The sequence below is a fragment of the Alosa sapidissima genome, chromosome 3, assembly GCF_018492685.1.
Source record: "Alosa sapidissima isolate fAloSap1 chromosome 3, fAloSap1.pri, whole genome shotgun sequence".
Lineage (NCBI taxonomy): Eukaryota > Metazoa > Chordata > Actinopteri > Clupeiformes > Clupeidae > Alosa > Alosa sapidissima.
The window spans coordinates 11,297,133-11,323,511 of record NC_055959.1 but is presented as its reverse complement, the minus strand read 5'-3'; the positions used below and the strand labels follow the sequence as shown (position 1 = coordinate 11,323,511).

The 26,379-nt window shown below is 40.9% G+C and overlaps 2 protein-coding genes and 1 pseudogene across 2 annotated transcripts; 1 reads left to right on the top strand and 2 right to left on the bottom strand.

Moving 5' to 3' along the window:
- The first annotated feature begins 1,542 nt into the window (after positions 1-1,542).
- moxd1l (monooxygenase, DBH-like 1, like) lies at positions 1,543-10,721 on the top strand. The gene is made up of 13 exons (XM_042085470.1): positions 1,543-1,872; positions 2,132-2,278; positions 4,633-4,785; positions 4,889-4,972; positions 5,468-5,623; positions 5,800-5,902; positions 6,328-6,494; positions 6,750-6,826; positions 7,922-8,018; positions 8,275-8,334; positions 8,417-8,547; positions 8,884-8,992; positions 10,337-10,721. The coding sequence occupies exons 1-13, from the start codon at positions 1,600-1,602 to the stop codon at positions 10,499-10,501; spliced, it is 1,722 nt and encodes a 573-aa protein (XP_041941404.1). The 5' UTR covers positions 1,543-1,599; the 3' UTR covers positions 10,502-10,721.
- A 3,314-nt stretch (positions 10,722-14,035) lies between these two features.
- Positions 14,036-15,764, bottom strand: LOC121704920 (annotated as a pseudogene).
- Positions 15,765-18,872: 3,108 nt separating this feature from the next.
- LOC121704921 (secretagogin-like) lies at positions 18,873-25,901 on the bottom strand. The gene is made up of 11 exons (XM_042085471.1): positions 25,730-25,901; positions 25,555-25,625; positions 24,477-24,569; positions 23,158-23,247; positions 22,749-22,805; positions 21,671-21,748; positions 20,754-20,809; positions 20,032-20,077; positions 19,800-19,859; positions 19,385-19,453; positions 18,873-19,271 (listed from the first exon to the last, which is right to left on the bottom strand). The coding sequence occupies exons 1-11, from the start codon at positions 25,797-25,799 to the stop codon at positions 19,143-19,145; spliced, it is 819 nt and encodes a 272-aa protein (XP_041941405.1). The 5' UTR covers positions 25,800-25,901; the 3' UTR covers positions 18,873-19,142.
- Between the last annotated feature and the right edge of the window lie 478 nt (positions 25,902-26,379).

Below are 26,379 nucleotides of genomic sequence, written 5' to 3'. Positions count from 1 at the left end.
GATGTGAATACATTGAGCCAATCAAATGGTGTGTTGTGAAGACATCGTGCCAATCATGTGTTGTGATCTCGCCGCTGGAGCAAGATTGGTGTCGTGAAGCCTTGCGCATGCGCATTTGTGCCGAAATGGATGCCCGACGAGTGCCCAAAAAGCGTTGTTAAATGGCCGCCGAGTGGAGGGACTTGCCTAAAACGACTTTGGCACAGGGGTGGAACTTTGAGGTTGCTGTGTTTAGAGAAGCCAGAGAAGCCACGCAGTTGACGATCCTGTCCAGCTGCTGGCAGTGAGACTGGGATCGACAGGTCCTGGGCATACCAGATGGAAATGCTGGAGTCCCCCCTGTGCACCCCTGCAGCGTTGATGTTCAGGAGAGAGCTGTTGATGTGGTGTTTGTTTGTCGTCGTGCCAGTGTGTATTTAGTGCTAAAAGTGGAGGTACTCTCGGAACTTGAAGAGTTGGGTCTTCAGGAGGTTTTTAAGTATACCAGGTGGAGCTAGTTTGTCTGTGCTTACTGACAGAGAGAGAGAGACACTGTCTGGTGTATACCGGCTGCTGGTTTATCTGTGCTTACTGACAGACAGAAACTATCTGATGTATTAAACCGGCTGCTGGTTTGTCTATGCTTACTGACAGACAGAGACGCTGTCTAATGTATTAAACCGGATGCTGGTTTGTCTGTGCTTAGTGCTTACTGACAGACAGAGACACTGTCTGATGTAGTATACCGGGTGGAGCTGGTCAGATGGAGGACACTGCGACTAGCCAGCCCCTGACTCACTGACGACTGACACTGAGGGCATACAACCTACATTGTTCATAAAAAAGCTAAATAATCACACAATTAGCTGTGATAAATTATAAATAATAATTATTTATTTATTGTTCATTCTTTCATGATGTGTTTAAAATGGAAAATTAAATATTGCCAACAGATTTCCAATAAATGGGAAAATTCCAGTCCTACCTTGAAGATATTTAAAATGAAATTGCCCATGGATACAACTATTTGTTGTTAGGTAGTTTCTGTTGTCATTGCTGGTCTCCAAGTCTGCAAGGTTTCAATTTCAATTCAGTAACAGAACTGTGTGTGTGTGTGTGTGTGTGTGTGTGTGTGTGTGTGTGTGTGTGTGTGTGTGTGTGTGTGTGTCAGGGGAGGTGGGAGGTGCAGAGTTAAAAAATGGCTGTTTTTGTCATTGATAGATAATTCATTTATAGACATCCATACTGCAATGAAGTGAGAGCTTCTCAAAAAGGAGGCTCGCAACCTTGATTTCAACAATTTCTCTAAAAAGTCTTGAAAAGTCAAGAGGGAGGTAGGGCGAGAGAGAGAGAGAGAGAGAGAGAGAGAGAGAGAGAGAGAGAGAGAGAGAGAAACAAAGATGTAAAGTGTCATGCACACATTGTCACCTATAGTTGATACCTGAGCCAAAACAGAAATTTGAGAGGAGGACTGACAAAAAAACTGTTTAGAAGAATGAGAGCAGGTGACCCTACCTATCCAGACCAAGGGTGGATGTGAGAGAGCAGAAGATTAAGGCAGAGCAAGGCGATTTGGAAGGAACGCAGAGTGAGAACACAAGATTAGTTTTGGTCAGCAGTATGACCTGCCCGATAGTCGTGCCTCTCCTTGTCCTGGTTCTTGCCATGGAGACCCGAGCTCAAGAGGACCCACTCTTACCCTTTACAGAGTGCCTGGATTCAGAGGAGCTGGTAATGCTGAAATGGGGCTTTGACGACGTCCAAGGCAACATTACCTTCGAGTTGTGCGTAAATACCACAGGCTGGATCAGCTTTGGGTTGAGTCCCAATGGGGGCATGACTGGGGCTGATATAGTCATTGGAGGAGTGAACTCAGATGGATATTATTTTGGGGTAAAGAACAGAAATTATGCTCATACTTTTCTTTTTTTTATCTTTCTTTGTCCTTATCTTTAGTGTTCAGACATTCCCACTTCCATTTTCTCTCTTGCTTTTGTAATGAAACATTTAATGTGACATCTTGGAAGTCTTTAATTGAGTTAAACTTCGCTTAATTGATCATTTTTAAATTTCAGAATCATGGAGCCAAGTAGGTTTCATTCATCCAGCAATATTCAAAGATCTTCCACCATCTTCTTATTACCCTTTGCAGGACTACCATGCCAGTGGAAATGAGAGGCCTGTACTTGACCAGAAGCAGAGCTACAGTCTGCTCTCTCTCACTGAGACCGATGGACAGACCACCATGAGGTTCGAGAGGTCCATCAAGTCTTGTGACACAGATGACCATCCTATTACTGTGAGGCACAATTTCCTCCAAGCAATCGTTATTTTCCCTAATTAATTAGGATCAGCTTGTGATATGCTTAGGTGAAGCTAGCGATACATGCTTGTAGTTGATGCTTTGACTGTCCCCACTGTGTCAAATATTCAATATTTAATCATTCAATTAACTTATGGATTTTTAAAAATAATTGTTTGTTATGTCTTGTTATGTTCTCTGTGTAAAGCACTTTGTGTGTCTAAAAATGTCCGATATAAATTCTATAATATACAATATTACTAGACAGGCCCATATTTACCATCAGAGCCGGACAGTAACGGAGTACATTTACTTGAGTACAGTACTTGAGTACAATTTTGAGGGATCTGTACTTTACTCGAGTATCATTTTTGGGGAGTACTCATGACTTTACTCAAGTACATTTGAGAGGCAAATATTGTACTCTTTACTCCACTACATTTCTATCCATAACCGTGAGTTCCCGTTACTACTTCTAAAAAAAAAGGAAAAAAGAAAAATCTCGGAAACCCTCAATTTGTTGTTTCCCTCTCAAACGTGATTGGATTGTGCAGGTGCCAATGACTGGGACAGCCTATCAGCAATCACCTTCAGCTTTCCGCCAAAGTCAACTCCATGGTTAGATTTAGATAAGAGACGAAACCATGGACGAAACAATGGATGAAGACGCTGCAGGTCCATCCCGGGAATGTGCCAACCTGTGGCCCCACCTTGCAGGACTATTTCAATTTTCTAAACAAGTTAATGATAGTTTTCGCTTCAAGTGTTTCAATTACAAAATAGTATTTTGTATTTGAAATACATATTTTAAATACATGTATTAGAAATACTGCCCATCCCTGGCAACATGGTAAAGAGATGAAAATGACTTGCTTTTACTTCCAATTCATTTTACATTATCCAAGGTATTAACATTAACATTTTTCATAACTCCATGTATGACGTTTCTGTACATAAATGTAAGCACTGTGGCAGTAGTAATGCAATATTTAAAAAATGTAGGCTACTCTTGTACTCTTGATACTCAAGTACTTTTCAAAACAAGTACTTCAGTACTTTTACTTAAGTAGACATCAGTAGTCATCTACTTTTACTTGTACTTGAGTAAAATTTAGCAAAGGGTATCTGTACTTTTACTCAAGTAATGAAGTGGTGTACTCTGTCCGCCTCTGTTTACCGTATAAATCTCAAGGAAATTTATAAAGTCATGACTGTGGTTTTAAGGAATGCATGATATTATGAATAGTCATCTGGGTGACTTTTGAACTGTCATTTGATTGGACCGTTTGGGCAACCTCATTCACTTAAGGCTCAGACAGTTCTGATGTATTGCCCATAAAAATGTCTTTAATTTATCATGGTTATTGAGGACAGTAGAGAGTAATTTACCAGACTGAGGATCATTTTAAAATATTGTGTTTTTACATTTACCCTCCTTATACTATACTATATGTAGACTATTCATAGCAAATTACTTAATGAAAGGAGACCATTACAGTCCAGTGCAGACGTGTGTGCCGGCTCTCTGGCTGCTCAGTTCTTGGGCTAGACGTTGTTTGCACCTTGCTCTACCAGTTGAGCTGCGGGACACTCGAGGCATCAGTTACTTTATTTTCAAAGGAATCATAGGACCACCCATTTCACAACTGGTGATTCTAAAATAGCAGAAAAACAAGTTTTTGGCACACCTTCTTAAACATGGTCTGTAAATAATAGGCACAAAGTGTGATTGTAAAGATTCATTGTGGTCCATTGTGCAGGGAGTTTAGCTGTATTAAATGAAGCTATTTGAGAGTGTGAAATGAGAGAGCTAGAGGATGGTGGAAGCTGGATAGGAAAGTTCAGAAGAGTTCAGAAGAGGTGGAGATGGTTATCAATTTCTCATGGAGTTGGTTTTGTTGTGTTTGTTGTGTAACACTGTTAGTTTCTAGGTTACTTGATGACCTAGACAACCACAAAAATGTTTCCCCATTATTATGATTAGGCAATGGCCTAGAACGTTTGTCAAGAACTGTCAAAGTTCAGTGTGAAATTAGTGACCACTTAATCAAGAGGTCTGTATTTTAATTTGCGGTGATAAATGGCCTTACTTACTGAAAACAATACTCAGAATAAATCTCAGTAATAGGCCTACATCTGTTGGAATTTTCACCATAATATTTGGACCAAAATTTCGTTCATCAAAATGCTTCCTTTTCTTAGACCTCTTGGAGATCATATAGTAATGTGGCATATATCAAATATCAATATCAATCATCGCTCATCTCCCAGTTTGATCTACACACTATTGCGCAGTTTATCTTTGTCTTTAAGACTTGTCTAACCACGTCTTTCTCCCACCTGAACTGCAGGAGCTTCCAGTCAAGCTGATCTATGCGTATGGGCAGACTGATCAGATTGGGTATCACAGACAGCGCCGGGGCACCAAGGAGGTGAATCTGCTCAAGTACATGCCTCGCTCCGACCCCACCCAGAGCCAGTACTTTGACATGACCATGTTAAATGTAAACGACTTCTCTCATATCTCCTATTGTGTCCAAATATGAGAACAGACCTGGCAAAAAGCAATCAGTGGTTTGAACTGAATCATATCACCTTGTTTTGCAGTTCACAATTCCTACTGAGGAAACCCGTTATGAGTGCAGGATAATAAATGCTCCCACATTTGCTGAGAAACAGCACATCTATCGGGTAGGCAAGAAACTTTGTATTGGAACTGAATGGATATGAGACTGAAAAAATGGAAATTCATTATTTACAATATTTTTTTTCTCTGCTTCAAGTTATCAATAATGTTTATTAATGGATGATTACTAATGGATGACTCTAGTTGGATACTAATGCATTCCTGTCTACACTATGGCACACAAAATAAATCCTGCGGCAGAAAGTTAGTACTACAGTGGGATGAAGTAAAATGTATGAAGTAATACATTTATAGGGAAAGAGTTCATATTTTTAGGTTTGAACTAAATTTATGTTGTGTATTCCAAATGAGTGAATCGAATCGAATCGAGTTCTTTAACAAGAAATATGTTTCACTCAAGGTTTTGTTACTTTGTTGAAAATGATTCCACATGTAAATCCACGTTTGCTCAAGTTAAATGCAAGTGATTTATCTAGATTGAAATACGTTGTTTTCTGAGACTACCTGATGATGCTGTGCTGTCCTTGCCCATAATCTAGATCGAACCACTGATTGATCACCTGGATCTCGTGCACCATTTGCTTCTCTACAAATGTCCGCCGCAGATGAACAAAACCTTTCAGGGGCAATGCTACATTAATCCCGATCACAGAGTCTGCTTCCAAGTCATGGCTGCATGGGGCGTTGGGGGCGGGGTGAGTTTTTGTTGTTGTTGTTTTTTAAGGTTTTTAAGCATGACAATAAACTAAGAAATGTAAGAGACAAAGTGCATGTATTGTCTGGTTCATGCATGATGCCTCTCAAATAGCAAGGACGTTGCTTTACCTCTCTCTAAACACTGATGTGGAAATGTGAATCTTTTTGATCACAGGACTTCGAGGTCCCAGAGCATGTGGGGATTCCTATTGGAGGAGATGAGGGGGGCTGTCTGTATAGGCTTGAGATCCACTACAATAATCCAACCTTGATTGAAGGTACAGTACTATGCAGAACTGTCTAAACTCTGTTGTATAGCAGGTGATTGCACAGAGCTAGATTCTGTGTAGTTTAAACAATGTTGCCTCACAATGTCAGAAAAAATGCTGCTATACCCTTCTTCAGTAAAGTCCTCTTGTAGGCTTTTTTAAAAGAAAACTACAGCTAGTTGGATAGAAAGTGGTTTGAATATCAGTTTCAATCTAAGTATGAAAGAATGTCTTGCTCTGTATAATTTGAATTCTAGAAATCAAAGCAAATGACTTGTAATGATTAATTAATGATTTGAAATGATTAATTAATGTTAACTTAAGTGGACTGCATGGCATCCGCTACCACAGCGACACCCTTGGTTGTTATTCAAAGTTGTAAGATGTCACAACGGTAATGTCCAAAATGTCTGCCGTGTCTCGTCCTCTTTCAGGTCGAGTGGACAACTCAGGGCTGCGCTTTCACTACACATCCCAGCTCCGCAAGCATGATGCAGGTGTTCTGATGGCTGGTTTAGCAGTGGCCCCTGGGTACAGCATACCACCCAATGCCACATCTTTTCACACATATGGTGTGTGTAACACTTCCATTAACACAGAGGTACTTTAATCGTCAGTTTGTCCGATCATGTAACATTGCAATGTGTATTGCAGAATGTTCCGATTCATGAAATGATGGAAGTTGCTAAATGTCATCTTCATAAAACTGCAGATCCTGCAGATGTTTATCACGCCTGCGTCGGAGGTACTAACCTGAACGTCTTGACTGAGTGACTTAATCCTTTTATTTCTTGTTTTTCTCTTTTTTCTCTCTTGTTTCTCTTTTTTTTCTTTTTCGCATGTGTGGGTTCCTCAGGCTAAGGATATGCAGGTGTTTGCAACTGGACTGCACACTCACCTGGCAGGGCGGAAGGTTCGGGTGGGTCACTTTAGGTGAGATGGAGATGTTTCATGTCAACAAAACATATAAGAGAAAACTACAAGTATAAAATGAAAAAATATGAACTCAGAGTTAAGTACCTTGTCCAAGGGCACAAGGTTCAAGGTCTTTGTTGGGAATAGAACCCACATCTTTTCTGGCTGCTGCATGTTAGCCCTAACCTGACAATAGCCAGATGAATGTCGTTCCGCTTAGCTCCGCCTAGCTTCACTCACATCCATCTGGGACCTCTTCCATTGAGAGTGATTTCTGCAACCGACTTTATGGTTCAGCCAATCAGGACGCAGGGCGGGAGTTTCATAGATGTGACATAGCGTAGAAGCGACTGTGAGACTGTTATCAGCGTCACGGGTTGGCTTCGATGTGAGTGGTTGAAGTAGCACGTCAATAGATGACGGACAAGTGGCTTATTCAATCATATGCAAGCATTTTTTGATTAGGCCCAGCCTTCTGAAGCAACACTTCAATGGATCGGTTCCAGATGGATGAGTGGAGCTAGGCGGAGCGAAATTCATCTGGCTATTGTCAGGTTATGTTAGCCCAGCTCCTTAGCCACAATACTACCACCACTTTACATGAAGAATTTTATACTAAAATATACCAGCAAAGGGATATGATTGCATCACTGACTATGTTAACATGGACATTAATATTCTAACTATTGACCTTATTCAGAATAAGTCAATATTGCAATTATGGGGTTTACATTATTTGTTGATTGACTATTCCAGTCATATTCCTGTGTACATGTAATGCAGCATAACCCAATTATTACTAGTAAAGACGGTTGATTCTGTAAAAGTTTCTGCAATGAAAATTGTTATAGGACGTTATAATTATACTCCTGTCGATTCGGAATACTCCTGTCTTTATTCAATTATTGCTTATTCCAACTATGAACTTACTTGGGTTAAGGTAATCAGAAAATGTTGTTTATGTTGTTTATATGCCAGTGTATTAAAATATTGTCTAAATTGGTTTAATATCGGTATATTAATGTCCATGTAAACTATGCAGTTAGAGGATCTATCACTGGAGGGAACAAAACAGTTTGCAAATTCTTCAGTCTCTTATCTACTATGTTTCAGGGATGGCGAACAGATTGGATTTATGGCCATTGATGATCACTACGACTTTGAATATCAGGAAGTCAAAAACCTGGGCAAAACAAAAACTCTTCAAATGGTTTGCATCTATGGTTTATTATCATGTAGAATGTTTTATGAGATTGACATGCATGACAGATCAAATATTTGTAGGCCTACTTAAATGTGAGGGTGTTGGTGTATGTGTTCTCTAGGTGAATAGGACCTGGAGAGACCTAGAGAATATGGATATGGTTTAAATTGTGACAGTATAACAATATTTCAAACTTTCTTAAAAGTCTGTGCTAACACTTGCTGCTAACTGCTGTCTGATTATGCCTGGCTTTGATTTGTAGGGAGATACTCTTCTGGTAGAGTGCACATATGACACCGCTAATCGCATAGGTTTCACATGGGTCAGTATGAAAATATTGAGTATTTTAATCACAGCTTTGAATTCCACTTTATCACTAAAACTTTGTCACTTTCTCTCATCAGGGTGGCTTGGGCACACAGGACGAGATGTGTCTGGCTTTCCTCTTTTACTATCCTGCCTCCAATTTAACCAACTGCGTCAGTTTTCCTAACATGGACGCTCTAAAGACTAACCTGGGAGCATCAAACGATAAGTAAGACACAGGACTATGACTTAAACATAACAATTGGAATGTACCTTACCAATTACCCTGTTTTTTTTTTTTATTAATTACACTGCTTGGTTGAATTTTCCACTGTCCTGCGTTCTTTAGAATGTGTATTAACCATATGCACACCTGTGCGTCGGGGCCGCTTTACAACCTTGAACGTGCATTCATTTCTATGAACCGAACGCTGTGTCGTCCATTATCCCTTACATAATATCTTGGAATTCTATTAAATAGAATGGAAAACCTGTTCCACCTCTACCACCTCTACAGTACCTCAGCTGGGTGGCTTGTATTAATATTGTGCCAACTGTGTTGTAGTGAATTCTACACTATACTCAGCCAGAAGACATGGGATGAAGAGGCAGTCACTGAGTATGAGAGGACCTTAAAAGATATCCCGCAAGACCTTATGGTAGATGATGGAGAGGCAAGTGAAACACAAATACTTCATCCAAAATGCCATATTTGTTTCTGCAGGCCAAGGCCCAAGCTCAAATCATGACAACATATTCTATGGTCATCAAAACGCCCTATCATAGCATAGACATGTTATCCAAGGCATGCATTTTCTTCATCTTTTTCATATTTAGATACTGACCTCCATCTCAATGCGTTCTTTCAAGGCTCAGGTTTTCACTGAAATTGTGAAAGCACAAACATCAGTTTACACACTCTTGGAGACCTTACCCTAGGCCAGTGGTTCCCAAACTTTTAACAGGCATGTACCCCCTGAGACATTATGATCTTCCGGAGTACCCCCAACACCACCAATTGTTAACAAGTTTTTTTTAAATTGTTTTATTAATATTTATTTTTATCAATGTTGTCGAGAATAGTGAATAGGATCATAAACATATGATACAAATCTCATCAATAGTCAACATATGATAGGCCTACAAATGTGCTGAATATAATGATTTTAAATAGATCTGCACCTAATCTCACCACACAATCGTCTTGTTGAATGCAGTGATCTTATCTGCTAGGTGCTTGTCTTTGCCTTGTAACTCATTGAGCTTTCCAAATATATCGCTAAGATAGGCCAGCTTCGTCAAGAAATGTTCATTAGTCAGAGTTTCTCAAACTGTGGGTCGCGAACTGACGTGAAAAACAGTTTTTTTTATTATTTTTTTATCTGTAGCCTAGGCCCAGGTAGCACCCGATGCGCAATGGACGCACTATGTTATTCATAGGGAAGCGCTCGTGTCAAGGCAGCTTAGTTAGTCCTGACCTGGATGAGATTTTGAATGAGGTTGTGAGAGTTGTGGTGAATTTCATCAAGACCCGGCCCTTAAAAGCGCGTCTATTCTCCGCAGTTTGTGAGGAGATGGGAGCTGACCAAAAGGCTGTACTGTTTCACAGCGAGGCAAGGTGGCTTTCCCGAGGTAAAGTGCTGTCGCGTGTTTGAGCTCCGAGTCGCCTCTTCTTGGAGGAAGAGCGCATGTTTGAATCTGCAAGCACGTTCACTAATTTACCCTCTCTGTCTCCACTCTCGAACATTTTGTTAATGCGGAGAAAATAAGTTTTTAATGTGCAGTGCAAATGCGGAAGTTAAGTTACCAACGTGGGATAGAGAAAACGTTTGAAAAGGCATATGACTTAGGTCTTTTTTCGCGTACCCCCCTGAAATCAGCACGTACCCCTGGGGGTACACGTACCCCAGTTTGACAACCGTGGCCCTAGGCCTATTTCAAACATATAGAAATAATTACAAATCATTGCAATCTAAAATGCAAATAAACAGATATACTTCCCTCTCTAATTTTGACAGAACACCTACTGGGGCACCATTGACAAGATCAGTGACATGATGGAGAGCCCGACACCCAGCTGTGACAGAACTCCACCGCTACCAGGGCCATCAAACGCATCCAACATGGCCAGCGTGTCCTGGATTCTGCTGCTGTTGATCTGGGCAGTCATCTGTGCATTCTAATGTTAGCACCATCCCAGTGTCTTTTCAGGTCAGGTGTCTGAAATTTCCACACCAAGCACCATATAAATCAAGTGTTTGATCACATTAAATCCTAGTTGTTCTGTCATGCAGTGATACCTTGTAATCTGAGACTTGTACACTTTAAATGTAGTTTATTAAGCAGTTGATTTGTGTGAGATAAAACAAAATGAGATTAAGATTTTCACCTGCTCTTCATCTGATATATATTTTTTTTTCTGGTTCATTTTGCAATAAAATATATTCAGCTTCAGTTGTAATTTTGTAATTCTGTACTCTGCATTACTAAAAACATAGTAAATGGACTGATGCAGCAGTACTGGTTGTACAGTGTTTCCTCCTAGAATATTAGCCTTAGATCCATTTCATCTTAGCATCATCTTCTTGTTGAAATCAACGTTTGGACATTTGAGATGGTGAGGGTAAAAGGATTTTAGTCAGTAGAGCAGTCCCATCTGTAGTGAAAATATTAGGCCACAAGGGGGCACTCAAACTCTCACACATCATAGCCCACTTAGTAGAAATGGAAAATGAAAAACATAGATATGTACTTTCAGTTCATAACATTGAGTTAAAAACACTCAATAATTTCAGTAAGATTTAAAACCGTATGCTCAAGCTAATACTTAATAGAACATTGACCTACAGCTGATAACCACAAATATGCAATTTAGACAGGTATAACTTCACAATGATGAATGGGCCTATCCTAATTCCTAATTCCCAATCCTAATAGTCCTTACTTCTTTTTCATGTTATAGTCAGTTCAAATAATGTTTTGCTGTGTATTGTTACCAAAACAGAAACTGCTTATAGGAAGTGTAGGAGAGGCCGCGACATGAGATCACGTCTGGCTCAGCACTGAAAGTAGAGAGAGGCCACAGACACGTTCCTCACGAGGAGAGTTGTGTTGGGCGCTCACAAGTTTGCACATGTTGAACAATAAGACAGACTGGTGAAGCAATGGTAATATTACGAGAAACCACTATTAATCTGACTCCATAAAATCAAGAACTTGCATCTCGAATTATCACCAAGTAATGTATCAACTATAGCGGAGTATTGATATGGCATATGAGATATGGCATATGAGAAGAGAGATATGTAATTGGTGGGTAAATTTACAATTTATTTAACCAGTAAAACTTAAAGGTAAATGTGACCAATATCACTTAAATTGAATGTAAGGTAAAACTCAGATAGGCATACACCGGTACTGTATCAAAGGAACAAAGAAACAAAGTAAGCTTAACCAAACAACAAACTTAAATGCAAACTTAAAGGAACCGTATGTAAGAAATGTATTTCAATTAATCATAAAATGGCCCTAATATGTCACTAGACATTAAGAAATCATGTTCATTTCAAATACTTATATCACTGACAACAGTAGTCCGGCCAGGATATTGTCATTTAAAAAGTGAACTTGCAGCCCTCAACTGATGATGTTGTGTTTTGTCATGTCATGTTGTGTTTTGGCCTGATGCGCCACCCTCCACCTATCTACTAATCACAAAGTCAGTAGTGTTTCGGCATCCGGGTTGGCAACCTCGAGTCAGGGGGGAGGGGATACATCGCTCTACAGTAATTTGAAAGTGATTGCAGTACCAGTTTTGGCCACAATCTTACATATAGTTCCTTTAACAAGTTAACAAGTTAGAATGTCAAATACACCAGATAAAACAATTCATCAAACATTTAAACAAACCTCAATTTGGCTCGCATTTGGCTGCGTTGGCCCAAAATCCAAGCCTTACACAAATATTTAATAGTGTAGCATACTTAAACATATTTGTATTGAACAATGCACGTTTGATTGTAAAGTGCAGCAGGTCCTTCCACCTGTCCCTGTTAGACTCTATTTGGATAGCCTACCTACAAGGTCTGCTGCTACATGTCATCCACCAATCAACATCACAGATGTGTTACCGCTAGTAAGCTGTCACAAATAAATCAACAATGCCTGTTGTGACACAGTGCTAACATGGTAACACAAATGAGTTTTCAAAGTTATGAGGGGATACTGATGGCCCTGTCAACACATACAGTAGCCCTAAAGAATAGAGTTGTTGTTTTTTTTTCTTTGTGGGAGTAAGCAAATAAACTTGGTGCTACCAAAGAACAGGTTGATATTTCCTGCCAAAAACAACCATTTCAAGGACAAAAGACTACAAAAGTTCAGTATCTGGGTAGCACAGATGGACTCAGCCTACAGCTTCTTCATTGCATGGCAAACTACTTTAACCCTTCCTATTATATCAGAGCAGTGTTTCTATGGATACAGGCCATAAATCAGCTAGATCATTTCTGGGGTTGTGACTCACACAACCGTTTCTGAGACCACTTGTAGTTTTCAATCTCTCTCATTTACAGGGGGTCTACTTTGTTAATGTCTCTTTCTGTACACCTAGAGTGTTCAGAAGATGAACTAATAATTATACACCAAAAGAAATAGACATAGTTAAAATGGATATCAAATAAATAGATATTGAAATGATGAAATATCACACGATGAAGATATAATGAAGATAAAAAAAAGTTTGATAGGAGGATAGAGTTTATCATTTATCTAGGTAAATCAAATTCTGAATTTTCCCAAACACAAAATTGCAAAGTTCCTTTATATACAGTAAATATATATCTACACATGAAAAAAATAATAATAATAGTAAGTTGGTTTTATTTGAACATAATTGTATCTGGAAAAGGAAGTTCACATAATTGTATCAGAGAAAAGGAAGTTCACTACAGTGTGTCTCAACACTGGGCCCATTAGTGGGCTGTGCAGAGCAATTAAGTGGGCCGGGAAATGTTTAAACGTCATCAATTTGAGACGCTCAGTTTGACAAGCTAATGTTCTATGCCAGTGTTTCGCAAGCTATCCCAAGTGGTCCGCGAGCAGACGTGGTAAAATATAATATAGATGAGTTGTTTGCAATATTGAACCAACTTGTATGTAAATCCAAACAGTTAAGTAAGCTATGCCAGTTTAAATCATAATCTTCTGACACAATAAACAAGGTGCAAAGACCATAAGCAGGTGGTTCAGTGAGTAGGCCTATTGTATAATACTGTTGAAGTAGGCCTCTTTTTTTCCGTGAGGTTTTTTTTTATTGGTTAAGTGGTCCTTGGTATGAAAACGTTTGAGAAACACTGTTCTGGGCTGTGGTGCACGTAGGATAGATAGTGATGTTAGTGACAGGCCAGTTCGGAGAAACACCATGATGGTGCAGCTTGGACAAATCATCAGTGATGGACCCAAGGTCATTGGGTGTGTCAAGTCTTTGATCATCAGACACCCTCGCCTGGGCGACCCAACCGGGGATGATCAGTTTCCCCGGCTTGTGTCCAAGTGGCACGCTACACCATGGATCCCCCCTCTTCATCCACAACCACCTTTTCTACAGCTTCAGTGATGTTCCTGGTGGCTTTTCTCTTCTGCAATCCTCTGATGCCAAGGAGCCTGAGTGCCCGGTGCAGAGACTGCGAATCCTCTGCAGCCCACCTCTGCAGGCCTCTAGCAGCTCAAGGTATTTGGCCTTTTTCCGCTCATGGACTTCCTACATCCGGTCCTTCCAAGGAACTGTAAGTTCCAACAGCACCACTTGTTTTGAGGAGTCAGATGTTAAAACCAAGTCAGGCCTGAGTGATGTCCTAGCGATGTGCTCCGGGCACTTCAGCTGTCTCCCGAGGTCCGCTTTCAGCTGCCAATCACACACTGAGGTTAGCAGCCCTGTTGAGGTCTTCAGCCCTGTTTGTGTTTTGTCTCCTGCCCTGACAAAAGCGATGTTGTGCCTTGCTGGGAGCTGATGCTTGCTCTGCTGAATACCCGTGATGATGGTCTCCGCTACTGCCTTCAACACCTGGTCATGGCGCCATGTGAACCTCCCCTCTCCCAGGGCTTTTGGGCAGCAGCTTAGGATAGGCTCCAGGGAGCCTCTTGCTAAGCACAATGGGCACGCAGGTGTTTCTGCCAAGCTCCAACAATGCAGATTGGAAGGGCTTGGGAGGACATCGTACACAGACTGAATTAACCCTTAAAGGAGTACCGTCACACCGGTGTGACGGGAATGTTGAGAAATGAACATTCTAAAGAATATCTGGGTTCATTGAATTCAACATAGAATTTTAGAACCTTCAATTGTTGCGGAACTTAGAATGTTCAAAAACCTACACCTTTAAGGGTTAAGAACTTGAGTCTCGCTGGTTCTGCCTTTCAAAGTCCAGGTGATCTTCCAGGTAGAAACATGGTCCCAGTTGGTCCAAGCTCCTTGCTGGCGCATGGTCACTGTGGGGGGCTCCTGCTGGGGGGCTCCTCCTCCACCCCTGCACAAATCTCATCCTGGATTAGCCGCCATTTCTCTCTCCCCTGAACACTGTGGTACTGTGGTCTTGTATGACTACCAAGCCCTGCTCGTCCGACTGCCACGGAGCCTACCAGAACGCCATGCCTTGCTTCTGCCTGCTCGACTGCCTCCTGAGCCTGCCACTTCCTCCCAGTTTTCACTATGATGCCTGCAGAGGAGATTCTGGTGTCAACAGAGTCTCTGTAAAGTAACACCTCCCTGGCTCCTCTGTCAGACCGGAGAAGGGAAGCTGGAGCTTGTTGGTGTGCCCATACAGTGCAATGCTGCTGAGGCTCTTTGGCAGGGCCAGCCACCTCTGCAGGAACTGGCTGATGTTTTGATCGAAGCCCTCCACAGTGGTTATTGGGACTTCATATACCAGCAGTGGCCAAAGGAGTCTTGGCAGGATACCGTGTTGGTGCATCCATACCTTGAACTTCCCTGGAAGCCCTGACTTATCCATAGCTGATAGCCATGTCTTCAGTTCCTTCTGTGTTGACTGGACCGCTGCGGTGTCTTTCAGGGTCTCGTTGAAGATCTTCCCCAAGCTCTTCACCAGCTTGTCAGACACTGGTGGGATTAGAACTCCATCCAGGTAGAAGCGATACTTATCTGTCACCCTCCCTTTCCTCAGGACCAAGGACCTAGATTTGGCTGGCTTGAAGGCCATTCTTGCCCACTTGATTAGCCTCTCCAGCCCGCGGAGAAGCCAGCGGCCTAATATTTTACCTAAAACTACTAAGGTTCTGCGAAAATACAATCTGGATTCCATAAAATATGAATTTGTCAATGGAGGTGATGATATTGAGTCCAAAGCGCAGTGTATTGCATGTGTATTAATGCTGTCAAATGAGCCTTCAAAACTGAAGCGGCATCTGGAGACAAGCCGGTTAACTACTTCAAAAGAAAAGATAGATAGATAGATAGATAGATAGATAGATAGATACTTTATTGATCCCCAAGGTCTCAGCAGCAGCATACATACAACACAAACACATTCTTTAACAGCAGAAAGAGTAATTAAAGTATGTAATATAAAAACACAACTAAGCAATAAGGACAGTAGAAGATAAAGAATATGCTAAATATACTAAAATACAAATTATACTAACACTTAATACAATATATAAAAATATACTAAAATACAAATGACAAAAATACAAATTATACTAACACTTAATCTAAATAAATTCTAAAAACAGTCTCCACATAGTGGTGATTAATAAATCAGAGGCGCTTGCAATGACTGAGGCAGGGACTGAGCCTGTGATTCTCTGTGCATAGTAAGGTATGGTAAGGTGCTCTAAGGTGCTCTGTGTGAATGAGTGTCATGGTGGTAGTGCAATGGTGATAGTGGTCATGGTGATAGTGCAAATGAGTAAGTCAACAGTGCAACAATGCAGAAATAAAGTAAAGTAAAGTCTATATATCTATATATTTAACTATTTAAGACAATGTATAAGTGTGGCCACAGTTCAGCTGTGGCATGGAGGGGGGGGGGGGGTGTATGCATATGTGCTGATGTGCTAATATAGCACGCAAACAGTGAGGCATAAAGACAGTGGTACAAGTGGCTAGTGGACAGACAGTACCAAACATGGAGGGGGTGAAGAGGCAGACAGACTATGCAGAGAAGTCTATCTCTCCTCTTCCCTTAAGTGAGGCATTGAACAGTTCAATGGCCCTGGGGACAAATGACTTTCTCAGTCTGTCAGTTGTGCAAGGCAGTGAGCGAAGTCTCCAGCTGATCAGGCTCTTCTGCTTAACAATAGTGCTGTGGAGTAGGTGACACTCATTGTCCAAGATGTTGATCAGTTTGTTCAGGGTCCTTTTGTCAGATAGTGAAGTGATGCACTCCAGTTCAGCTCCAACTACAGAGCCAGCTTTCCTTACCAGCCTGTCAATTCGCCCCACATCCTTCTTCCTTGTGCTTCCTCCCCAGCATACTACTGCATAAGAAAACAGACTTCAGGCTATAGAAAAAATCTAGCCCAAAGTGGGGATCTTTTTTAATGGGCCTTGGCCTGTTACAAGTATGAATAGATGGGCTTTGAAGCAGAGAAGGTTGAGAACCCCTGCACTAAAGTATTTAACAGAATTTATATAGATTAATATCTTGCTCTGTTGAAAACAATACACTGTCATTTTTATAAGAAACCATAAGGTGCATGTATAGATCACTGATGTCGGATTCCCCTCCCACACAGCACCATGTCATGCACGGCACACCTGACCAGTGACGGACTGGACTAGGGGTGGGCGATATGGACAAAAAATAATATCTCAATATTTTTTGTGATTTTGACGATGACGATAATTAGTCGATATCCTTTAAAAATTTGTTTTTGTTAAAGTCTGAGTTACTTTACAGCTCATTATTTATGAATAGCATCATTACACTAATAACCAATAACCTAACCTGTGACTTTTTAACCAAATCAACCAATGCACTCTATGACACATTTCCAATTCTGCCCCCACTTGTGTGTGTGGCAATGACATGGTGTAGCCAGCTAGCCTACATTAGAGAAGATGAATAGGCCTGACAGTTTCCCAAGAGAAAGTCTGAAGCTGAAGTTCCTTCCAAACCTTTACATAGGATTCACTGTAAAACTAAGCAGACCAACAGAGTACATCTCAGTTATTTCCTTCATGATTTGTTTAAGAGCAATCATAGGCTAGCATTCCAAGTTACAGAATAGAAACCAATGCACAGGATAATTTGGAGGCTTTTATGCTAGGCGACAGAGAAAGAGGTCGTTATGAACTTGGATGCTGATGACGTGATAGACAGGGTTGCGGGGAAGAGCAAGCTCCTTCGCACCTTGTTAACTGCATGATGTTAATTAAGACACGTTTGTGGAGCGGCTGCTCTGATGATCTATACATGGGTTTCCCGTTTACCAACAAAACTACATTTGCGCGCAGCCGTGGGGCAGAAGACGCTTGGTGGCCGTCCACAACGTTATAAACTTGAGCTAAATAGTTGGCTGCTGTAGGCCTAAGCTACAATCGGAATTTTTGGCGAAGACATGCATTCCTTTAGGGATATTGAACATATTGAACCATCGTGATTTCGAATTGATGCAGTTTTCAGCACAAAAACTCATTTTATTCTTTTCATGGAGAACACTGCTCTATGCTGTTCTATGGTGCTTTCTGCCTCTTGCACCCGCATGTTTTCGTGACGTTGCATAGAAATCCATGTATTCTAGGCTATTCTTTTTTCATTTTCATATTTCATATTGCATTCATTTTTTTGGAGTTGTGCATTGATATATAGGCTATCCATGTTCTTGGTTCAGTCTTTATGCATATTAAAGTTAGAGTTCATCACCAATGGGGCTACAAACGTGTTATGTCCGTGCATGTGAAGTTATATCTGTGTGTTGCGGACACCTGCACGCATGTCCCCGTGTAGGCCGCTGGTTGGTGAAAATGCCAGGGCCGTTTTTTAATCCCAGTCCGTCACTGCACCTGACTGTCACTAGCGGTGTTTGTTGACTTAGAGGCAGCTGTGCTATTGGCAACCACGAGGGAGGCAGACAGTAAACACTCTGCCGGACCGAACAGCTGCTGGCTTTTTCGCACACTGTCCTTCAGCAGCAGCAGTAGCTGCGCAGAGAACACCCTCATACCTCACATGTGTGGAGTTGATGATTATGGAGTCTGCACTTGCAACGAGTGGCAGCCACCATCTGACTAGTGACTAGTTTCAACACAGCGCTAAGTGCCCCCTCTCTGTGCCCGGTGTCCACAGTAGTTTCCAGGGGTATCTAAGTACTGCAGATCTGCTGCAGTGTCACGCTAGTCTGTGAAAGCCCAGGGCTGCCAACAGCTGCTGTGTGTCGCCACTCTTATCTGTTGGAAGCTAATGGGCTGATATCAGCAGAGTGAAGCCTGAGGGCAGATTGCCTGCACAGAGGTGTGTTGAGCAGTGGGGGCACTTGGAGAGAGGCAGCAGTCACACCAGCTGGACATTCATCAAAAGCAGAGGCTCAGAGCACTTCAATTGATTTGCAGTTTTAATAGGTATTTACCTACAGCAAGAAAGCTATCTGAAGTAGTAACACAACACTCACAATTCACAAAGCTTAAAAATGGATTGCTACAAAGGGAAATATCGAGTAGCTTCATCTCTTCTTTATATGCACAAAAACAGTTCATATAAGTCTAACACAAATACATACACTTCCTAACTTGGTCCGTTGACCCATGCAGATCCTGTCAGTGCTTTTCACAGACACCCAGATGAGCCCGAGCAGTAGGCCAGAACTTCAGGGTTTGGACTTCAACCCCAGACAAAGGGCCAGCTCGTTAATCTGGATCTTCCCGTCGTTGTTGACGTCGCAGTGGCGCAAGAGGATGGCCCGAAGCTTGTCCAGCTCAGGTCCAGTGATGTTGGGCTGGAGGGCAGAGAACATGGCAATCTGTTTCCTTATGTGATCAATAACGAACTACAACCTGATTTCAAGACACCACAGAGATGATATTGAACAGTGTTGACCCCATGACTCACCCTGACCAGCTCCATCATGTCCTTTACGAAGCCGTCCACCTCCGGCCCCTCTAGGGCTCCAGTCTTGCTCTGGAACACAGAACCCATTAGGACCAAACGGAATAACCCAATTTAAGAGAGCACTAAGACTGATGTGACTGGGCAGAATCATACGAGCCACAGACATAACAAAGCTAAACAGCATGGAGACCAGCAGAGAGGAAAATAAATGGACACAGAACACATCTGAGAATGATAGGAAAAAAAGAGATGGCTAGAAATAGTTGCTAGGCATCAGTCTTAATATCAGCAAACTGAATAGGGGGACTTGCTGTTTCAATAATGGACCCCACGAGGTCCAGGAGAAACATAATAGGCAACATAGTTTCATTATACTGTTCCCAGGATGTCTCCCTCTTTAATAGTAAGTACTTACAACATCATAGTGGGAAAATATCTTTTCAAAGTCACGTTTCCGATCCTCTTGACTGGATGCCTGTGAATATCAGGAAAAAATGTTTTTCTTTTTCATGTTTATTTCATTGTGCATTGTGGCAGTGGAAGAGCAGGAAGCATAAATGAAGATTTACACATTTAAGATGAAAAGTTCAGTTTGTTTCTGGCTCTATGGCTGGATTACTGGCAAAGCTACATGGACAACAACTCACATCCATCTTAAACTGCAACAGGAAGTTTTCTTGTAAAGCCAGAATCCTGTAAACATATACAAAGGTGGACATCACGCAGCGTTTATAACACATGTAGTATACATAAGGCTTAACTGTTACAAGGATCATCTGATATTCCATACATTTATCGTAGGTTCACTGAGAAACAGGTAACCTAAACCGACTGTGGTCGACATAATGGGTTTGGTTAACCACTGCCAAACATAGATACAATGAGAATTATAAGCCTCTTTTCAATGTTGTACAGTACATACTAGATCACACATACAACAGAAGTGGCTGGTTGGGGTGCCAGTCTTTTTGGAAGTTAATTTATGATTAATCGCTAACAGAGAAAGGAGCAGTGCTGCAGTGAGAAGTGAGATGTAAACTGTAGGATTCCAAATGGACTTATTACATTTGCATTAGTGATGCACACAAAAAATGCAATCTCACTCGTTTAATAAACAACTGGCAATGCTTTCATCCTTTTAGGAGCATCAGTCCTTACGGAATGAATGACTGAGTGAGGCATTAGTAGATCATGCAGATAATGACTGCATTAGGGGTGTAATATTGGCCAATAGTTTAGAGAAAAACAAGAGCTGAGTTCCTTGTCAAGAATGAATCAAGCCCTGTAGCCACATGGGGTTCCCGTACATTCACAACAGTGCAGTCTGCTGTTATGTGATTTGGGTATAAACATTCAGGGATGTACATACCTGGCTAAATCATTTAGATCCAAACGCCCATCTTTATTTTTGTCAAAAGTTTTAATCTGTAAAGACACAAGGCAGGTATGTACATGATTTTAGTGGGTTCACACACAATTATTAGCACACAGAATGGAATTTTGACAAACATTATAAATTTGCACATATAGGTAGGTACTCAATATTATATTCAAATGGACAAGGAATCTAACATTAATATTAAAATCAGATTAGTTTGCTGACTAATGCTGCTCTTCACATGCCAGCTTGAATCTGTGCTATAAACTAAGTCTAAATCTTAATCTAAAATCTTTTTCAAGAGAGCGACAGTATATCTATGTACTGAAGGAGACATTTGCAAATCCGATTTTAACTGATCCTCAGTCTTACATCTCAGTCTTTATGGAGACCTGCAAGCAAAATGATTGTTCTCTGCATAGGGCACTCTGGAGAGCTTTTTTTAAAACTAACAATAATTTCTGTGGATAAAAAATAGTAGCCTTCAAGATACTATCTATAACCAGTATAAAATGGATTTGACATTCATTGAATGAAATATTTTGTGACTTATGTCAAGTCAATTTCTACCCTCACTTCAGACACTTCCAAGCACGCCTTCCACTGCATTAAAAAAACAACTCTGGTCAATAAATTCAAATTTGCCTCAACTGGGCCATATGTTGCAAGGATATCATATCCATTTCAATCTACTGCTCAACTATCTATGACAAAGGCATGTCTCCCAGTCATGGGTCTCTCAAACAGGAAATAATATCACTCAACACACTTGTTTTGGTTTTGGATTGTTTGCAATAGTCTCTGAGAATGCAACATTTCACAGGCTGGCATGTGTGTTGTCATAAGGAAAGAGTCACAATTTTAATGTGGGCCTGGAAAGTATATGTTGCTTAGGAAGCTGTGGTTACCATGGCATATGTGTATTCATCCAACTTAGAGGAGGGGACATCTTTTTTATGCTGGGCAAACAGGTCCTTTAGGAAACTCTGATGGGGGGGAGAGAATAAGTTAAGTATTTGTTTACTGATAAAAATACAGGACAACCAATGACTTGAATGGATAAATTGGCATCATTTCATGTCCATTATAATAACAGCTGTGTCAACTCTATTTTTCACAAATAAATACACAAATGCACAGACATAGCATCTAAGCAGGCACTTCAAGCATTTCAGCTAAGTGTTAAACACGGGAAGTGCCAAATGTCACACTTACTCTTAGGCTTTTAAGAACACAGGCCATGCATGCAGGCATCTGCAGTATGTTGCAATGTGAAAACATGGAGAGGTTTAATAATGATCAATTCATCAGCTAAGATACAATTGCAGGAAAAGACATTCCACTTATGGAGATCTGAGTCTGTAACTGCATGCATGCATGTCTGTTTAGAGAACAAGAGCTCTGCTCATACTAGTAGTAACTCTTCTCTATTCTCTTTTTGATTTCCTTTTTCAGTCTACTACTTTTCTATTACATCACATTTTGTTATTGCTTTTCCATGTAAATAATATAAGCTTTTACATACAGTGGGTTGCATAAGTATTCACCCCCATGCTAAAGTTGACTAAAAAGAGGAATAAAAAATCATCTTTTGGAAATTGATCTTAATGCCTTAATTTAAAAAATGAGGAAAACTCCAACCTTTAAGGACACCAATTTTCTTTGTGAATGAATAATGTATCGTAAATAAATAAATATTCTTCATTAAAATACAGGGTAAAATGCAGGGTGCTCTGTTCTTCACTTCACTGTTCTTCACATCTGCACATTTTTTTATATCATCCTATGGTTGCTGAGTGACATTCAAATGAGTTGATGGTCACATTTTCAGCGGTCTCTTAATTTTGAATATGACTGTCAACCCATTCATCACACTCAACATATTGCCACATTCAGAGAGCCCTACCACAGAGAATAAAATAAGAAGTGATAAGGCCAGTGTGCTGTGTCATGTGACTTGTGTTGGCTGTTTTGCCTTGACATTACCTTTAACTCCATGGCATTGATATAGCCACTGCTGTCCATGTCATACTTCCTCCAGATCTGTGGAGAGAGGAAGAACTCAGCTGCAGCCATCGAAACATGCCACCTGTCTGGTTGAACTGATCAATCCAGTATTCATGTAAGTGTTGCCTGACTATCTACACTAGTGTCTAAAGAATGGAGCGATCTAGCGAGCTTAATCACTCTAATGTCACTCTGCTTCTGAGGTTGTGTTAAGTGTTTGTAGGTGGTAAAAAGAGTTTACTGGTTGATGATGTTAAATGTATACTTGTCAAATTCAACTTTTAGGGCCACAACATTCTGTTGTTGTTTTCTACTCTGGTGTATTAGAATAACAAGAATTCCTTGAATTCCAAGAATGCCAAAACCAACTTGCAAGTTGTGAGCTCACCTTCATAAAGTCAACGCTGTTATACAGAGGGGTTTCCCTACGAAAGACCAACAGGAAGTTCTCATCCTCTGGGAGAATCATGTTTGCCAGCTAGAACAGAGCATGAATATAGAGTGTGATTCATGACATTCAAGTCACCGAGCAGTCCTCATACAGTATGCTGAACATGTGATGCTGGGGACCACAACCTGTTCAAATTAAAATTGAATACAATCAACAAAACATGCAAACTATACACTTTCATTGTGCAACCGAGGCAAGTAGATACTAAGACAATATCATAACAACCTGTGCATATATGCATATGCATAAATGGCCATCTATTAGTGTCATATCCATCAGCACAGCCTCTAGATGTATACCTACATTATTAGAACAGTTTTCTGTCAAAACCTTAATTTCATATCTAAAGGTTTCCACTCGTCATCAATTGCAGTTCTCCACCTGTTATCTATGTCCCTATAAAGACTTGCTTTTCACCACACCCTCAAAATCTCCCTCTTCTCTTCGCTCCACCCTTTAAATCACTTTCATGCCCAAGAGAGCAGTTGTCCAACCACTCAAGGGTAATGCATGTGGGCAGAGAGCCGACCATTTGCGGCCCCGCCTTGGCTATTCTCCTTGTGTCTGTTTTTAATGATGTCTCATATGCATTAGATGAATGACTTGGACTGCGTTCAAAACTCACATAAGCTAAATAAACCCAGCCTGTGCTCAGTCTGCACCCAAGTTATCACTGCAGACCTTACGGCAGATAATATACCAAGAATAAGTGGAGACTACTTTTCTTGTCTTTTATTAAAGATCAAACGTAGATGTATGAATGCTATCAAACAGAAAAACTGTGACCCATCTACTTTGTGTGGACATAAATGCAATCAGCAGGCTAACTATACATAATAGTTTTTCACTCAGTGAAGTGCTTAGTGATTCAAGTGCACCAATGTGCTGGGTATTGTTAAGTGTGGATTCAGTGGGTTTACAGGTTGAATGATCGGTCACTACGCTTCTTGAGGTATGCTACATTAAATGAAGTTGACTGATTTATGTAATTTTAGGTTGATGACCATGTCTGTTTCTGTTAGACCCTATTACCATGGCACTAGTGTAAACCCCGCCCACTCAGTGAAAACACTCTCAGGAAGTGACAGTTATGGCTTCAAAATTGTGTCAGAGATAATATCAGAAGACCTCACCGTCTGTGCAACAACAGTCCTCACGACAGCTAGCACACTGACACATAAAGGCCCGAGGTGGCAAGAGAGGGAGTTAGCACTCAGGTGACAGGGAACAGGTGAGGGTCAAGACCGGCGGAATACCTCTTGAATTTGTAGACGCCCGTCTGCTGAGTCATCATAGGCGGACATGAAGCGCTGCTTGAGCTGCTGGACCTTCTCTTCTGTTACCTGATCCTAATGGGAGACATGGCATTAACAGGGTTGCCATGACAAGTGTTCACCGCTGGACACAGGGTGCCCTTACATTATTATGTCACTGCTCAAGAGTGTCCCTTTTATCATGGATGCAACAAACACAGATCCAATTGAGTCATACACTTTGGGTTCAGGTCTGCGGTAAAGATGTGAGTATCCTGAATTGTGAGTTCTGAAACATCATCCTGGACCTGTGCCTCGTGAGAGCTCACTGAGAACTAAACACTGTGTACTTAAGGCTGTCAAGGAAGGCAATCTGACTACAGTTTCTTGATTATCAGTATAGAAATCACTTCCTGAACAATGTATTCCTGTTAAACAAGATTCATGAGGATATGCTGCAGAATTAATTCATTAAAACACTACACTGTAGTACATTAGGTGCCATAAACTGTTACAGAAAGTGTTTCATGTAGATCTGTCAAGTCTGTTAAGTGAGGTTCAACAGATATAATAGGCTAGATAGATAGATACTTTATTGATCCCCAAGGGGAAATTCAAGAATTGACTAATTGGCTACATTGCATTTGTCAAGATAAGAGAATAATCTTTAAAGCCTAAAACATAGAGTATATAACTAAATAAATGTTTGCTTTTGTGACCACAATCCCCGCTTTTAGTGGGAGCTTTCTGGTGATTGCCTGTGCTGGCAATAATGAATCCCATCTCATGCAGCTCAGGCTGCATCTTTGGCCACACTCTCTGACACTAAGCAGAACCTCATAATTGTGTTTTTTATTACATTATGGGTGGATCCATGTGCCCGCTGAAGCAGAATAAATGAATGTCTAAAGGATGTTATTCAACATTTCCTGACTATAAAAATCTTAGCCTGTATTTGAATGTCACACATGGGTGAAATAAAGAAAGCTATTTTCATTTTACCAATTAGGTACCAACATCTGGTGATCTATGCAAATGATTCCATAAGACTTGCAACTGCAGAGACAATTGGGTGCCGCACCTGGGGTGCCAGTTTCTCCATCATATGCCGGAAAAAATCGTCGAGTTCCTTCCCCTCAATATAGCCATTATCTAGGAAAAAAAGAACTCCGTTTTACATCGTCTTTAAATGCTGCCCGAGTTTTGTGGTTAAACATTCTATACAAATAGCTTTATCAAAATAGAAACGTTCTCACCATCAGAATCAAAATGTTGCCAAATTTCCAGAAATCCTGCTGCGTCCAAGTTGTCGAAAGCGCTCTCCATTGCGAAGAACTGGGCTCGGATGCCAGTCAAGTGAATGGAGAGAAGAGGCGAGAGACTTTACGCGTATGCTCTCCACTGAGAAACTGAAAGCAACTGACTGCTGTCAGCTTTTGACAACCAACTTGTGGTCAGGTTTGCCGTGCAATTATGTCCCACTTCCGGAACCCAAAGAAGTCTCTCAACATATTACTGTAAGCCTACAGACATTCACATTATATTGCACACATTTGGTACGGCACCTTTGTCAGACTGATACAAATTACTTTGCAAGTCAGGAAACCTTTTCAGACTACTACAGCTTACCTACTATAGCTTGATTGTTGCCTTTCCGTTGTAGGCAAAGTCTTGCAAAAAACATTTGCCAAATGAATAAATGTGAATGTATGTCTAATATTGTTTTTCTAAAAATACAATTTCAAGTGGTGGTTTTGCGGGAATAAAAGTGATGTAATTACTGCTGCAAACACGAGAACACAATGGGAAAATATGCTTTATAGCACCATCTAGTGTCTAGTTAACCACGATGCTGTCCTACCTCAGATATGGGCCAATAAAACAAATGGGTAGGGTGTGTAAGGCA

Excerpts from the sequence above, each read along its gene's own strand:
- moxd1l (XM_042085470.1), top strand. The coding sequence starts at position 1,600 with ATGACCTGCCCGATAGTCGTGCCTCTCCTTGTCCTGGTTCTTGCCATG. Across the intron at positions 5,903-6,327 it reads TAATCCAACCTTGATTGAAG|GTCGAGTGGACAACTCAGGG; the intron begins GTACAGTACTAT and ends GTCCTCTTTCAG. Across the intron at positions 6,827-7,921 it reads GTTCGGGTGGGTCACTTTAG|GGATGGCGAACAGATTGGAT; the intron begins GTGAGATGGAGA and ends ACTATGTTTCAG.
- LOC121704921 (XM_042085471.1), bottom strand. The coding sequence starts at position 25,799 with ATGGAGAGCGCTTTCGACAACTTGGACGCAGCAGGATTTCTGGAAATT. Across the intron at positions 24,570-25,554 it reads TGGAGAAACTGGCACCCCAG|GATCAGGTAACAGAAGAGAA; the intron begins GTGCGGCACCCA and ends GTCTCCCATTAG. Across the intron at positions 21,749-22,748 it reads TCAATGCCATGGAGTTAAAG|AGTTTCCTAAAGGACCTGTT; the intron begins GTAATGTCAAGG and ends CCCCCCCATCAG.